The following is a 16,208-nucleotide window of genomic DNA, read 5'->3' as shown; positions in this document are numbered from 1 at the left end:
CAAGAAAACATGGTGTAACAGAATGTGTTGCTTTGATCAATTATCTTATTTTATTATATTCTGCAACACACTTGTAATAACATAATAACCTTTATTATGGGCAAATATATTGAGAAAAACAGGAGTATTATTAATATTTAGACATTATAAAAAAAAAGATATATGCATGAGTACATATAGTTGCTTTCTATGAAATATGCACAGATTAGGAGTAAATGCACGAGCAGATCAGAATTTAAGCAGTCACATGAACACATGACATCAACATAATGGGAGGCGACAGGCTGAGCTCAGGGAGACGCACTTGCAGGAAGAAATGGAATAGAGTGGGTGGAAACTGGAGTGGCCATGGTATGATGAATCGTGGGTGCACGTGTCTACCCATGCATGTGCAGTGGTAGATGACTGACTATGCAACCACTATGTGTTGTTGCTGTCTTGTTGCTATTACAGGGTGTGGCGCTCTGTTTTGCAATTGGTTTGTCTTTTTCTTTCACTGCAGTGTGCTTTAAGATTGTTGACCGTGTTCTCGCAGTCCTTGCATCTTAATTGAACGTGTTGGCAACTGCTTGTGTATGCAAATGCATGTTTGTGTGTTCCCTGGGCTCCCTGCACTGTCCTGAGAGAGGTGAATGGGTGTGCGACTGGTGCATGCTGCTGACAGGCGAGCTCCTTACGGTGCGGAGTAATTAGAATTGATGGCAGCCAAAACAACGGAGAGACTCCAGTCCTGCAGGAGACCAGGCACACCTACATTCAGTGTTAATACATATATTTATAGACAGTAATTCAGAGATTACAATGGATTTTTCATTGTACTTTTTTGATTATCATTCAGACTCTCTGCAGATACATAACAAGTAGTTCATCCAATTATTTTCTATTCGTACTGGTTAACAGAGGGCCTAATAAGACGAGAGTTTGAGAGCCTAACAAGAAGTTTATTTCAATTAATTGCTCCTCTTTTCTGATCACCAGTACTGATGGCGTACCTTTTCTGATGCGAGACTTCACTTTGCGGAGGACTACGGATGTCGAAAAGGTTTTTCCTGACAGACGTATGGAGGATGCTTCATATTTCAACTGGACAGATTTGCAGCAGCTCAACGCTGGGCTATGGTTCCTACAGGTCAGTTTATAAAAAGAGCTGAAAGAATGGATTATTTTGAAGTCATTTCAGCTTTAACCGGCAGCATGACATGAAGCTGTGATGTGTGATTATGGCCATCAGCCCACCGAGTCTTGGCTTTTTCTCTGTCCGCACTCATTCATCTTTCATTACACTGGCCTGTTTCATTAAAACGATAATATTCACTCAGACATACAAAGCGGATCAAGGTCAGCGAGTCTTTCAAAATAATAGTTTGTAGAATTCTCATTAAAGTACCAGACCAGGGTACCACACACAATGAACGCACACAGACAGACAGTGTGCTGCAACGCTGCTCATTATAGTTTCCAATTATTCTGTCCTGCACAGACCTGTGTTGGACATGCCCACTGCTTTATGCACTGCAGGGTGCTGATCTGTGGTTTAGTGCAACTCGCACACGTTCTTCATATAGTCATTCAGTGTTTTGAAAGATACAATTCTGAATACATATGGTGAGGTTGTTTTTTTTTGTAAAACATGCAGTGTTGGGTGTATATTCTTCATGTGCTCATTGGGTTTATTCCCAGCAATGACGGACAAAAACTGTGAGGCTAGAGTCAAATTACAAGCACTTGATGCAGTGGCTTTAGCCTCAGAACTCATGAGCACGCACCCTCCAGAAAAATGGCTCTCGGGTCGAGGGGCTTCAAGAAGATTGAAGCTAAAACCGCTACTTAATATATCAAAGAAATAATGTTTTGAGCTGTGATATTTCAACAAGCCTCTATTGAGTGGCATTTCCTAAAATCCCAAACAAGCCCTGGAAATGAACCCAGTCGGTCCCTGTTCAGTGTTTTCTTCTGAAGCCTCAGTTTTTGAAGTAGGATTACAGGGAAGACAGACTTGGATTGTGTCAGTATTTGTTTGAATCTTCATTACTTGACCCTTCTTCTCCTTAGCCTGTTTATTCTGCTCGTGCACACATCCAGGCGAGATTTTGTTTTCCAGGAAAAGCCGTACCACTCCAGGCTTTTTTTTTTTTTTTTTTTTTTCACAAGGAAACACATCGCAGAAAATATAAATAAAATAATCTGTTGTTTCTTTCTCCTCTGAGGCGAGAGAGCAGTGAAGTGAAAAAGGATCAAACTCCAGCTAACCATTTGACTATTTTTATGTCCTGTAGGCGTTGTAAGAAAGACATGGGTATTTTATTGTTTTAAGTGCATACATGTTTCATGACAGGCTTCCATTAATGCAACAGATTTTTGAGCAGCAGAAAAACAGTTGTGTTTTTTGTTTTTTTTTCTCAGGATGACCCCTTCTGGACAGTGCACACCCTGTCCCCACATGAGAAGGATCTGATCGCCAATCAGAGCGTGTGCAGCCTGGAGCAGCTTCTTAAGCTGGCCTCCTACCACAACAGCACTGTGGTTTTCAGGCTGCGCAAACCTCCTCTGGAGCACCCCTGCTATCACAGCTGGATCAATGATACTCTACAGGCTGTGCAGCAATCTGGAGTTCCTCATAATCTGGTAATCAAATCGCATTTAAATTCTAAGACCAATCTGCTTGTTGTCCTCTCAACTGCACCATGTCTGACTTTGTGTGTTCACAATGTTTTGCAATAAAAAAAAACGACATTTCCTAAAATGCGTTAATGTTTTGCCGCGGTTAGGTGATGTGGACTCCTGATGAGTACAGAGCTCAGGTGGAACAGCTGGCACCTGGTCTGATCCAGACCTCAATGAAGAAACAGACTCCTGAAAGCCTGCAGCACCGCAGCGTCAGCAGGCTGCTGCTTCGATACAACCAAGTTAGCATCCAGGATATCAGGTACCAAGACACCTACGGGCCTTATGTGCCTGCTGGGCACTATAACAATGATTTATGTTCAAGGAAGCAGACGAATGTGTGTGACTGTTTTCAGAGACTTCTCCCAGAGTCACATCAACCTCAGCCTCTACACCGTCAACGAGCCCTGGCTGTACTCCGTACTGTGGTGCAGCGGGGTGTCGTCGGTCTCCTCAGAGGCCCCGCATATCCTCAGAAAGGTGCCTTATCCTGTTTGGCTCATGGTAAGGACTTTTTTTGTGCAAACCTTTTTCTAAAAAATTTTTTTTAATTATATCTATTTTTCGCTTCACCCCAAATTGCTCAGGTTTCATCAGGGAAGGTCAATTGGTGTTAAAGGGAGCAGCCAAATACATTTTTTTTATGTGACCTCTGCATTTTCCTACCGTTTTGCAGTGCACATAACTTCACTTCATGAGCTGTTAACATGCTGCTATACGCCTGTATATAGCTAAATTGGATTTTAGCAGTCAACATCAACAAGGGATCATAGCTGTCAGCTGTTCTCATCTGAAGTGTTCATTATCTGTGCTGAGCACAGTATCCTATCGGTGTTTTCAACACTCATCTCAGCACAGCAGAAAAAGGAGCCTCATCACTGTAGGCTCTCCTGTGGCGCAGCGGTGGGTAATCCTGGTCCTCGAGGGCTGCATTCCTGCACAGTTTCAATGGGCCCTCACTTCAACACCCCTGATATTAATGATGGGCTTTTTCTGCAGAGCTTCATCATGATACAGTCATTAAATTCAGGTGTGTTGGAGCAGGGAAACATGAAAAACATGCACGACGGCGGCCCTCGAGGACCGGGAAATGCCTATCCCTGCTGTACTGCATCACTCATCGATTTTTAGTTCAACCGTCTTCTCAAACTCCACCAACCTGGGTAGCACTCACACCAAGCCTCTGTTGAACCCACCCTGTACGTGCTGGTTCTCTCTCCATCTGCGCCACCATATGGGAACTCTGCATGATGGCACAGGGACCTGACCTGCTGCCTCACGCTTATGGTTCAGGGGGGGGTTTAGACTGGCAGACTAGATTCGACTCTTCAGAGAGTGTGCGTGATCTCAAAGGCACATATTTAAGGGCGATTCTACAAGGCTGCACATAAATGTAGTGATAACATCCCTGGTTTGAGTCCAGCTGTTGCCTTTCTGTGTGGAGTTTGCATGTTTTCCTGTGCATGTGTAGGCTTTCTCCATGTTCATCAGTGTCTTCCCACAGTCTCAAAACATGTATTTGAGATTCACTCTAGATTTCTCCATGTGTGAATGTGAGTGTGGTTGCCTGTCACTCTGTGTGTTTGCCTTGTGATGGATGGTGCCCCTGTCTTTGCCCGTGGTCTGCTGGGATCAGCTTCACCTCCTTGCAAATCTGAATTGGATAAAGCTGCATAAAAGATGAATGGACTGATTATAATGCAGAAACATGATTTTTTACTAAATACTATATATTGCTGCCCTTCAGAATCTGGTTTGGTTTGTTTGTGGTCACACTTGGATTGCTTCTTTTCCCTTAAATTATTACTATTGTTTTTAATTCAGCTGTAATATAAGTTCGAAGTTTAAGTGTGGTACAATATGTCATCAGACACCGTCTTCCTATATGTTATGTGAATTGATTTCTAATAATGTCTGGATTTAGCTGAATGTACCTTATCATTATGCCTATTTTTTATGCTTGGCAGAGAACTACAGCCTTTCTGTGTGTGGCTTGTCTCCACACAGTCACTTATCACCTTTTGCGTTTGGCAAACCAAACCTAACATTAGGGTGAAAATGATAACGGTTGCAGGACAAACATTAGTCTTCTCAACAAAGAAATCTTTCCTCTCAATGCAGGCTTTCCCAAGCCCCCCCCCCCCCCCCCCCCCCCCCACACACACACACACACAGGACACACACACAGCACACAAAACAGGAACCTTCATGATAAAGTGTTTGGCGGTGTCCCAGTTCTGCTTCAGGTTCTGTGCACATTTAATTCTGACTGCTTCAAAGCAGGCAAAGCCATGGACTCCCATGATCCCAGAGATGATTGATAACACTATCTTAGTATAAAATATAGAAAAGTATTATAAACTAATTTATCTACATATTAAAAAATAAATAAAAATGTCTGGATCATTTCCAAGAACGCAAGTATAATTAGACTAAGCTGTAAAGGTGGATCAGTCTGTCTTCAACAAGATCAATGAGGGCCACTGCGGTCTCCGAGATAGGCTCCTCTCTCTCTTTAATGACCCGTAAAAGCTGGATAGGCATATTTATCTCCATATTCTGTGCCAACAGATAAGATAGCGAGTCTGTTCAACAGCCATCTCCCAAAAAACACACACGCACACAAAAAGACATGTGCCTTTTAGAAATGGCAACATTTTATTCGGAAGCTGTAGGAGTACTTCATTATTTCCCATACATCTTTGATTCCACTTTATCCAACTGAGGGTTGTAGGGCGGTCGAGCTGATCCCAGGTGACTGCGGATGAAGGCATTGTACACCTTGGGACGGGCCACCTGTCCATCACACGGCAAACACAAAGAGACAGACAACCACATGTATTCATGTTAAAGCTCCACTTATTGTTTGTAGCAGCTGCTCGTCTCTACAAGGCCGTCCTGATTAACTGTCATCACTTCTACATGGCGTGAATCACACACCCTCAGCCTCATCACCGAGTCGACTCACATCTCAAATATTGAACCTCGCAACCTTTTAGTCTGACAGCAACAAGGAGAGGATATGAAGAGCATGCGAAGATCCATGGATGCGCCACATACTCACATTCACAGGTACAGGAATGTGACTGGAGAAAATCCACATGCACGGGGAGAACATAACAGCTTGGGCGTGGACGTTACTTGGACTTCATAGAGTATGAGGTTAAAGCCTGTTGACACAAATCTGTGTTTCAAAACATTTTGATGTTTTGTTTTAAATTTTAAAGGAATGATTTCTGTATTGCAAACTGTTTGTGCGAGCAGCAACATTTAAACTATGTACATGAAATGAATGTGCTTTTATTTTTTCCTCTAACAGAGAGATTTTGTTCTTGGTTTGGAGCGCCCCCTACTGGTTCATAAGGAACCTGGGTTCAGGGCGAAAACTCGAGTTTACCATGACACGGTGTGTTTTATGTGTGTTTCCAGAGGCCCAATGAATACTGCCTGATGTGGGTGTCTGCAGACCTCATCTCCTTTGCTGTAGTCATAGGAATATTTGTATTCCAGAAGTAAGTACACACGTCTGGACATTTACCTGCAGACAGATCATAACTGAATCCTAATGCAAGAATTAATATTTTAGCTTTTTTTTAATTATTTTTTTTTTCCTCTGCAGGGCAGTTTTTGCTCTCTCTTACCCAGACAAGGATCTATTTTCTTACAAACGTGTCAAATAGTCAATCAAAGTGTATCTTCTTGTCCAAATGTTTTTTTTTGTCCTGTGTGTTGACTTTGAATTGAGCTGCTCTGTTGTGTTTCTGCTGTCCTTTTCTCTTTGTTCCTCGGTTTACTCGCAGACAAGATGTTCGATCTCTGCACATGTTTTCACTTGACTAAATCCTTCACCCTCCTGCGGCGTTTCCCCTCCTTTTCGTTGATTGACAGATGTCCTGTCATCTTGTGGATGGAGGATGTTCTTTCTGTCTTACTTGTCACCGTCCGGTACAAGTTTGTTCCGCTTGGCCAAGCTCTTCTGTAGCGTCTGTCTGCTGCCCTAAACTGATCTCTCTCGTTTTCTCTCTCTCTCTCTCTCTCTCCTTCTCTTCCCGCCTCCTTTTGTCCTTTTTTGTCTTTCCTCGTCGTCTCCCCTCTGCCCGATGTGCATGCTCTTCTTCTCCTCTGCTGCATTCTGGCATCTTCTCTCAGCTATCATATGATCAGGTAACCGGGTCACCCGCTCCTCTGACCCAAACTCTTCTCCCATTTCACCCTCTTTCTGTCTCTTTCCTCTGTATCACTCTTCTCACTGTTTGGAGGATTTTCTATTTGTATGTCTCATTTCTTCCATTTCTTTCTCTACATTTTCTTTGTTGCTCTTAATACTCAATTCATCTCATTCAATCTCTACATTTTTTACTAGTTTCATTTTTGCTGTCTTTTCACATTCTCCCATCTTTATCACTTCTCTCTGTCTGACCTGAATCGTACTGTACTGCTGAATTCTCGCCCGTATCCCCATGGGCTGAATAAAAACAGTGTGTTTCCCCCACACGCAGCTCGAAGTATTAACGGCTCCAATAAGATTATAGATTTATCTACTCTGATTAACACAAACGATTGAATGTCGGAATTGACGTACAGCTCTGCATTCATCAGGGGAAGTGCCTTGGGATTGGCTTTTATCGATGCCGATGAGCTAAATTGTGGTTTGTTTGCATTTCTGTTCGTGCGTCATTAGTAAGGACTAATGCTCTCAGCCTTCCAATTAAATTAACCTGTTTTCATTAAGGCAATGACGCTTGGTTTAAACTCAAATATATGCCCTAACTGAAGGAATGAATGATCTTTTAGTAAGGCAGACCAAAAAAATAAAAAATAGTTTTCACTAATTAAAGCAAAATGTCATTGTGATTTATGTTTGGTAGTCATCCAGGAAAAGTAGAGCGCTTAATACTGAATGCAGCCTCATTTAGGCTGAACGCAGTTTAATCAACACTGATGAGTAGATGAGTCATTGACAAGATTATAAAAAGTACCTTATGAAGCAAGAAAGCTAATGATGAACACTGGAGAGCAAATTTCTATCAAATCAATATTGTTAATTTGGTTAATATATTTGTTTAATACACATATATATATAAAACCATCTGTAAAAGAGTTGCACACTAATTTAACTGGAATAGCTTGTATATAACCATCAAAGAAGTTGTAGTCACTGTACACTCTCGCTCGTGGTTCTGATATGACCAACAAAGACTCATTAACATTGAGCTCTGTGTACTTCATATACCTCCTGCCACAGCAGTTTGACCTTGAAATGAACTCTGTATAAAATTGTAGTTTTGCTCAGAGAGCGGCTTTAAACGGGGCAACATGTCCAACTAAGTTCTCTACTTGGTGAAACGTTACAATGCATGAGCCTGAAGTAATACGAAAATACTCAGTGATATTCTGAAACCTCGGGGTGATTTCTGACCACACACACACGACCCCCCTCCTGCAGGTATCGGACGAGCGGCATGCGCAGCTACAACCCCGAGCAGATCATGCTGAGTGCTGCCGTCGGGAGGTCGAGTCGAGACATCAACGTCATGAAGGAGAAACTTATCTTCTCTGGTAAGAACCGTGTGACTGAGATGACATTTGATTTTTTTTTTTTTTTTTTGTCACTGTTAGTTCCTTTGTTCAGGAGCCCACAAAACCAATTCTTAATTTGTTGATATGGAAAAAAAGGGAACTCATTCAGCTTTTTATTTATAGTAATTGTCACATATAAGCATGCAGTTCATAATAAAGATATCCAGGTCAACCATATGTTAAAGTAAGTGTTTGATTGGGTTTTTGTCCCTTTTAAAAATGAGAAGCAGTTCATTTTGAAATTCAGGCACCCAGGCAGCATGTCACTCAATCCCAGCATGCATCTCTCTTTGAGTGTCTGTGAATGTTCTCCCCTATCCTCTTCCTCTCTTCCATGTCAAAGGTCAACCCCAGTAACCGCCCTCCCTCCTCCATCCTTCGTGTGATGTCCATCCTACCACACCTCCATCTCTTCTCCGCAAGCAGTGGCTTCCTCCTCTTTTATTCCATGCATCCGTTGCATCCCTCATTGCCTCCCACCTCTCTGCCTGTTTTGCCCCCCCCCCAATCCATTCATGCATCCACCCACCTACACTCCCATCCTCATCCCACATTCCCCCAGCGGAAGTGACGCCTTGTATGGGGGAGCTTGTAGACAACCCGGTCTGTCTAGAGAGCCTCTCGTGCTGGGGTCAAAGGTGAGTGATGCTGGTGTCAGCTGTTTGTGAGCCTACATCTTTTTTCCTTCATCCCTTTTGTCATTCAGTGTTGCTGTGAATCACACTTTTTTTTCTTTCTTTCATTTACCAAATGGGTAAAGTTGAGAATTGCTGGGGGTGTTTAATAATTGTACTCGAGCTTGCTGACTCTTCTTTTCTTATTCTTTGGCGCCCTCCAGAGGTACAGAATGGAGTTGGCACTGCTGAGGAGCTCTACGGAGAAAATGGCTATGACTACTACACGAACCAAGGAATCAGCCAGTGACCCACACCCAACAACGGGATGGAAACTTCACATTCACATCATCCCTGTTTATCCGTGCAAAATCTCTTTCTCTTTCTCTTCTTCCTCTTCCTCGTCCGAGGACGAGGTGACAGACTGCTGTGTTTGGCAAAAGCACCAACTCACCCATGTGTTATGTGTACATTCTGTAAATAGTCCGAGTCAGACATGTTGTGTATCAGAGCAAAACTACAAGCACTTTTTTAATTGATGAGATAATTCTGTGGCCTCTTCCTCTTTCTCCTCCGCCTCTTCTCATATCTATACAAGAGGCCTGTCTGACTTGGCAACGTTAGCTTTCAATCTAAAGAGTTCTCAGATTTAATTTTGAATTCTAAGCTACTTTAAAAAAAAAAAAAAAAAAAAAAAAAACTTGTTTGAGGCTCTGTAAACGACGGCCTTCTCCTGACTATTACATTTCTTTAACAAGGCTTGCAGCATGAGGACGGTTCGCCTCCAGCTCATTACTCTCTGCTCAGCACTCCTCCGTGCACGAGCAGTGATATTTATATTTAATAACGAACATTAAAACACACACCACACACATACAAGAGCTGTTTACAGAAGTTCTACCTTCTCCTCCAGGTGAAATATTCACATGGTGTATGTAAGAGTTGTTTCAATAGGTGCCTCCCTGCCCTTTGCCTGCTCAGTGCATGTGACTGACCTGTGTGAGCTGCTCCCGGCGCCACCAGAGGAACTGGTGAAGACGTCTGGGGAAGGTGGAGATCGGTCTTGTCGTTATACAGATTATGATGAATGTGTATGGGTTATTGTGCTGTTTTTGTAAAAAAAAAAAGACGTGTATTGTATGTATTCTGACTGCATATATGTATATTTTTAGCCCCTGTGTGCAGTGCTCTGTTGAGTGTGTTGTATAGTGTATATACAGGTGAGCCAGTGGTTTAGATGTTTGCAGCCAACAGAATTGATATTTGAAAAAGTGATATTTAAATGACTTTAGCGATAGTCTGGTCCAATTATATTTCTCCTTCTCACACAGCCTTGGAACTGCAGTTCGGTCTGTGGTGTTTTAGTGTTGAACAAAATGCGTCTGAATGTTGGTTGCCGGTGTAAAAACTATGATACATGAAGTGGGTGCGAACTGTGAAAATGAAGCTAGTGTTTCTCAAAACCTGGTCTTCTAGTATTTTCTGCAAAGCGTGTATATAAATGTCTCCTGTTCCAGCCTCGTACTATCTTGGGAAGCATGCAGGGTAGCCGATTCTCGAGGAGCAGAATGGGCGAGCTAATCTAAAGTGAAGGGATGCTAAAGGTATCGCAACGGGCAGCGCAGGCCAAGACATGGATTGCCTTTTGTGTTTACTTTTTATTCTTTGAGTATTACTGTGCCTCAGAAGTGAACATTAAAAAAAAAAGAAAAAAGTCTTCTAAAACAGTCGTGACTCAACTCATTGACGCAATCAAATTTGTTTAAGGCTAATCTAGACACTCTTAAACGTAGGTATAACACATATCAAGGAGGGAGTCTGACCACGCAAACAAGATATATCATTTCCTCTGTTGCACATTTAATGGTGAGCATCGTTTCTTTGAGTGCATGCTCACGTTTTATCTGGTTTCCTCTCAGTCGATGGTTAATAGGTGATATGAATGTGTATATATGAATGTATTTGACGAATCTCTCACCTGAGCCTGATTCAAATTCATCCTTGCAGCAAACGGTGGAGCTCAAACATCAAAGAATGCAAAGAGAGACACTTGGAAGTATTTTTAATATGGTAAAAAGCAGATCAGCTTGACTTCATGTTTTTATGCAACTATACTGCGTATAGTCTTTACTTGCGTTACAAAAATAGATCCTAGTATTCTTCTTTTCAAACAGTATCTTTACTGTGACTGGCTCTGTTACATCCGAGTTCCAGTTTTATTTTGTAATTAAAGTGGGTTAAAACTAAAAGGCAGAGGAACCTTCTGAAGGAATGCGAAGCTGACAAATGGCAACAAATCATCAGGGACACACACACACACACACATACAAATGGAACAGAAATAGAAATGAACTTCTATCCAAAATGTGCAAATTCAAGCTTTTTGTCCACCAGAATTAGAAACTAACACTCGGGGCTTTTTCAGGTTCAACACGTGATGGTGTCATCAAATACTCGAGGCACCAGGAAGTCCTTCTGTAGGACTGGTAAGTCCCATCAACAGCAGCAAAAACCACTTTTCACACTCCCGACAAGAAACCTGGGTCCATTTTTGGCCATTTAAGTTAGGAATGCAGTTACACCTTAAAAAAAGTCCTCAAAGCACAACAGTGAGTCAGACTCCACATTAAATTAGGCTGCATTGGACCCCTGAACTATGAGTTTGCACCCCTGTTCTATATCACTTGAGCATTCCATACTAAAACTGAGGTTCTCCTCCTGTGACTGTGCAAAGCGTTCTAAAGAGCTGAACAAAGGCAACCGAGGGAAGAGCCGCTCCGCAGCCCATCACCTCAGTTCCAACAGTATAAGCAGCATTCTGAAAAGGCACAAACCTTTATGGGGAAAATGAAAACTTAAGTTAAAGGCACGCACACACAAAACACAGGCAACTAAAATAAATAAATAAATAGCTGAAGGCATACTCGCTTGTCTTGAACTCTCTGACACTGATTGTTCCCTGAATTGAACAGTATTTGTGGGTCGTCACGCTCGCCTCAGACGACATGTCGTCATTATGTTACAGAGTTTTCTCTGCTGTACCTCGGTGCATAACTCCACTATCTGAAAGTCGCTTGTTGAGGAATGTTCTCCGTTTCCGCCACCGTTCACAGTTTAAGAAGAAGCTAAAGTTGGTTGAACCCCTGGTGAGTCTTACTGGTGAGTTTTTCCTCACACGTCAGCACATTAAGCCCATTAGTGAAGCGAGCGGCGGGAGTCGGTGGGAGATCCGTCTGAATGCTCTTCCTGGCCGGAGATTAGCTGAAGTTCGTCTTGCGGAGGTGTCTGTTGGGTATTTCTAATGCGCTCACTTGTAAAGGCCAGGAGCCGCTCATGATGCCGGCCTGAATGGCCACGCCTGTGACCACAGCCAGGTCCGGGTCCACCGACGTGTTCGGCTCCTTCCCAAAGTACTCGCTGATCAGCTTCCTGATCCGCGGGATCCTGGTGGACCCTCCAACCAGCACGATCTCGTCGACGTCCTCCTTGTCCAGGTGGCCTTCGGCCAGCACGGTCTTTACAGGGGCCAGAATCTTCTGGAAAAGGTCCTCGTTGAGCTCCTCGAACAGCTCACGGGTGATAACGGCCTGAAAGAGGACGGGGGCAGGAGCGGAGGCTTTGGGGGAATCCGAGTGCTCGGGGGTGTGAAGGTAGAGGGGCACCCTGATGGAGGCGCTGGGGTGAAGAGTGAGGTTCAGCTTAGCGGCCTCCACAGCCTGTCGCAGACGGTGGATGTCCTCTTTGAGGACGGGTGCAGAGCCGAACTCCTGCCGGACTCTCTCTGTGGTGTACCGGAGTAACCTCTGACTGAAGTCCTGACCTCCCAGCTTGTTGTTTCCTGCAACAGAGCAAAGAGCCAGTTCATGTACAACGACCATTAGTGATCAGCTGCTTCACTTCAGATTATAAATAAAAGTAGACCAGTAGAAAAGTATGAATCCCGGTCTGGAAACACATTGCCCCCAGGCTGCGGATTTAATGTAAGCACTGATACAGCTTCTTTCTAAGTCATCTTATGTGTCTTCATCACCTACAGGTTGTCGGTGGAAGTAGAACTATCACATTTTTTGGTAAATAATTTGTTTTGTTTTAAATCAAATTTGATGAGGGTCTGTACGTCAAATCAACTCACAGGGAAACCGAACGCATTAGTTATATGTGGCTCAAAATATAATGTCCATAATAAGTGGCACGACTGAGACTGAGCCTGGGTTCAGACTCCGGTTCTGCAGCAGGAAGGAAGTCCTGCGTAAAAACTACAGCAACTCTTGAGAAACGGAGCAGCGAGAGGGACTCGCATCATCAGCTGGTTAGAACCATCCCAGGAGCTACCATCTCATGACTGAAGCGGAGCACATTACCTGCCATGGCCCTGGTGAGGAACATGCCGCCCTGCTTGTTGAGCAGAGACACGTCCAGAGTTCCTCCCCCGAGGTCCACCACCAGCACGTTGAACACGTCCACCTTGTGGAGTCCGTACGCCATGGCTGCGGCTGTGGGCTCGTTGATCACTCGCAGGATCTCCAGGCCTGCAAGTCAACGGGGACTTTAGCGTACATGCATACTCCTTGAATTACTGATCTCGCTTCTATAAATAATCCTCCCGGGACCGGGCTTTCAAAGTTTTCTTCACTGACCGGCGAGGTTGGCCGCCCTGACAGTGTAGTTCCTCTGCCGCTCGTCAAACTCGGCGGGCACGGAGATGACGGCCTTCTGCACGGCCACGCCCAGCTGCAGCTCGGCCATCTTCCTCATTTTGAGCAGCAGCCTCGAGCCGATGAACTCCGGGCTGACAGTGAAGGTGTGGTTGGTGGAGATCACAAACTCTGCACTTCCATTGTTGTTTATTACCTGGAGGAGCAGCAGAATGGAAAACGCTCATTGAAAAAGAACAAACGGAGGGCGGGACGCTGTCAAGAATGAAACAACTTTGCCACTTTAAGATATATGGCGTCTTATGACTGCAAAGGATACGAAGATATTAAAAAAAGGGATGCCCGCTCCAGAGGCGGCATGTTGGTCCATGTTTAATGCCAAGTGTGTAGTGCTCACACATAAATATTCAATATATTCTTTTTAATAATTGCTTTCTAAATGGATGGAATCTGAGAGCTGTACATGATGACCATGAAGTGACAGGGTTATTACAAAAAGCTGAAACATTCGATGGGATTTGAGGATTCTGCAGCTCTGTGAATAGATCTGGTTTATTCTACACACATCAAGTAACTTAACATAACCTGCTGCACACCGGGTCACATTGAAGATAAGAAACTAACTCTTGTGAAAGCACCACCTGCAGTCTGTGAAACTCGCACACTCATTCATAGAAAATGGAAAAGGGTTGTGGGAGACCAGTGAAGAGCGTTCACAGCTTCCTCTCACCCTGATGCAACTGACTGTATCCTCATGACATGGCTGCATTAACAACATCGAGCATCAATGTCCGCATATAACAGAGGTAGGCTACACAAATGTGAAATTCTAACAACTTGAAGGTTTCTTTGTTTGTGATGTTTTAACACTCACATTCATCAATGCTGCCATCATAAAGGGACAGTCTGTGTAAAGGGTCGGTCAATTCAAATGCGTGGTGATTGCTTCTTTGAAAAGCTATTAAATGGTATTATGTTGTGAATTTAGACCAAAATAATTATGTATGTTCAGGTAGAAAATTACATTTGATCACCCTGTCATGTTAATATAATAAATAAAGATGCCAAACTGAAACAGTGATGCCTTTGTGTTAACCGGCTGTCAAACTGTCCACAGTGACGTTAAAATGGGTTGTACCAACTATTTTTAGTGGCTTACAATTTAAATGTTTTTCGTTCTGTTTTGTCAACAAACATTTGGAAACTTGATCCGCAGGTTAGAAAAGTTATTATCACGTGGTTTGGGAGGGCAAAACAGAGAGTCTGATAAATACAATTTCCTATTCAGCCATAATTCGTGCTTTAATCATGGTTCCAACATTGTGATCAACAGCTGCACTTCTCTCACCTGAAGGCAGCAGAGCTTCAGACTGGAAGTTAGTCTATGTTAGTTCATTATGTCACACTGTGAATACACAACTCTTGATGAATAGAAAGTGGAGCTTTTCATATCTGCACCCTGGCCCCTATTATTTCGTTGTCCCATGTCCGAGGCTGACTCACCTTAAACGGGTACCGAGCACTCTCCTGCTCCAGCTCGTCCGGATCAAACGTCTTTCCTATGAACCTCTTGGCATCGTAGATGGTGTTCTGTGGGTTGCTGTCGGCCAGGTCCACGGCCTGGTGCCCGGCCAGCACCGCGGTGGAGGTGAAGGAGACGGCGCTGGGGATGCTCTTCCTGCCCTCCTCGTCGGCGATCACCTCCACCAGACCGCTGCCAGGGTGGAAGACTCCCACGGAGCAGAAGGTGGTGCCCAGGTCCAGGCCGATCACCCGGGGCTTCGGGGGCGGCAGGTACTGCTGGCCCAGGTACCCGGCCAGGAACAGGGCCAGGATCACAGAACCTGAGGGAGAGTGACAGCATGTGTGATACCCGGCAAAGCTACCGTGTTAGCACCCGGACAAACTACGGGACTTCATCTTACCGATCATGGACACTTCTCCCGCCATCGTGAGTCACTGTTTGTCACACACCGCTGGAATTTCACCGCAAGATCTTAAAAATGTTCAAGTTTCGGTTAAACGATGCTCGGCTATGACTGACTTTCCAGTCACTGACAATATACACGTCAACGTTGCATGATTGCGAAGGAACTCTGGGTAATGTAGTTTTTTTTAACCAAACGGCTGCCGTCCGCGATTAAACCGGAAGTTGTTACTTTGGACTACAACTCCCATCTATACCAACACAACGCCACCTTTGGGGACGCGTCACGTTTTTAACCAATCAGGAAAAGACACAGAAAGAGATTATTATTATTATTATTATTATTATTATTATTATTATTATTATTATTATTATTATTATTATTATTATTATATAGTTTAAAAGGCATAGTGTGTCAATAAGTTCACAATTCATTCTCCCTTTTGTACGTGAGTGCATACCAGAAACGGTCCTATAAAATTTTAGGAGAAATAACTAATTTAGATTGGAAATTTTACTTTTAAAGTTAAATTATCCGACACAAACATCTGTGCTTCTTAACAATATTTTCCACATTTCCAACAATGATAAAATCAGTTCAGATAAGTCTGACAGGTGGGAAGAAATTGCAGTGTCAGGGCCAGAAACGTGGTTTGTTGCTGGAGGGTTAAATAAGGAATGTGGATCATTTTGCCAACTCTGACAGTCAGCTTACATTACACTGTACACGGGTTTATATTGTGATAGTGCTGTTATTCGAGTCTGTTT

The 16,208-nt window shown here is 43.5% G+C and overlaps 2 protein-coding genes across 4 annotated transcripts in view; one reads left to right on the top strand and one right to left on the bottom strand.

Moving 5' to 3' along the window:
- The window catches only part of gdpd5b (glycerophosphodiester phosphodiesterase domain containing 5b), a 42,533-nt gene extending 32,216 nt beyond the window's left edge, over positions 1 to 10,317 (top strand). The window contains exons 10-17 of one of the 3 annotated variants that reach the window (XR_013935184.1): positions 979 to 1,129; positions 2,404 to 2,625; positions 2,769 to 2,926; positions 3,021 to 3,168; positions 6,094 to 6,176; positions 8,111 to 8,223; positions 8,588 to 8,882; positions 9,083 to 10,316. Coding sequence is in view for 1 of the 3 variants with exons in the window: in XM_080459116.1 (XP_080315242.1) it covers positions 979 to 1,129; positions 2,404 to 2,625; positions 2,769 to 2,926; positions 3,021 to 3,168; positions 6,094 to 6,176; positions 8,111 to 8,223; positions 9,083 to 9,168 (961 nt within the window). In the remaining 2 variants the exon portion in view is untranslated. Of the gene's footprint in view, positions 1 to 978; positions 1,130 to 2,403; positions 2,626 to 2,768; positions 2,927 to 3,020; positions 3,169 to 6,093; positions 6,189 to 8,110; positions 8,224 to 8,587; positions 8,883 to 9,082 lie in introns of all 3 variants that reach the window. The other 2 variants (XR_013935183.1, XM_080459116.1) reach the window with 2 other exon arrangements.
- Positions 10,318 to 10,525: 208 nt separating this feature from the next.
- On the bottom strand, positions 10,526 to 15,594 carry hspa13 (heat shock protein 70 family, member 13). Its single transcript, XM_080459117.1, has 5 exons — positions 15,439 to 15,594; positions 15,017 to 15,357; positions 13,496 to 13,709; positions 13,220 to 13,387; positions 10,526 to 12,696 (listed from the first exon to the last, which is right to left on the bottom strand). The coding sequence occupies exons 1-5, from the start codon at positions 15,461 to 15,463 to the stop codon at positions 12,116 to 12,118; spliced, it is 1,329 nt and encodes a 442-aa protein (XP_080315243.1). The 5' UTR covers positions 15,464 to 15,594; the 3' UTR covers positions 10,526 to 12,115.
- Positions 15,595 to 16,208: the final 614 nt, after the last annotated feature.

The sequence above is a fragment of the Lipophrys pholis genome, assembly GCF_963383615.2.
Source record: "Lipophrys pholis genome assembly, chromosome: 3".
NCBI lineage: Eukaryota > Metazoa > Chordata > Actinopteri > Blenniiformes > Blenniidae > Lipophrys > Lipophrys pholis.
The sequence above is the reverse complement of the archived record's forward strand: the minus strand, read 5'-3'. Positions and strand labels throughout refer to the sequence as shown.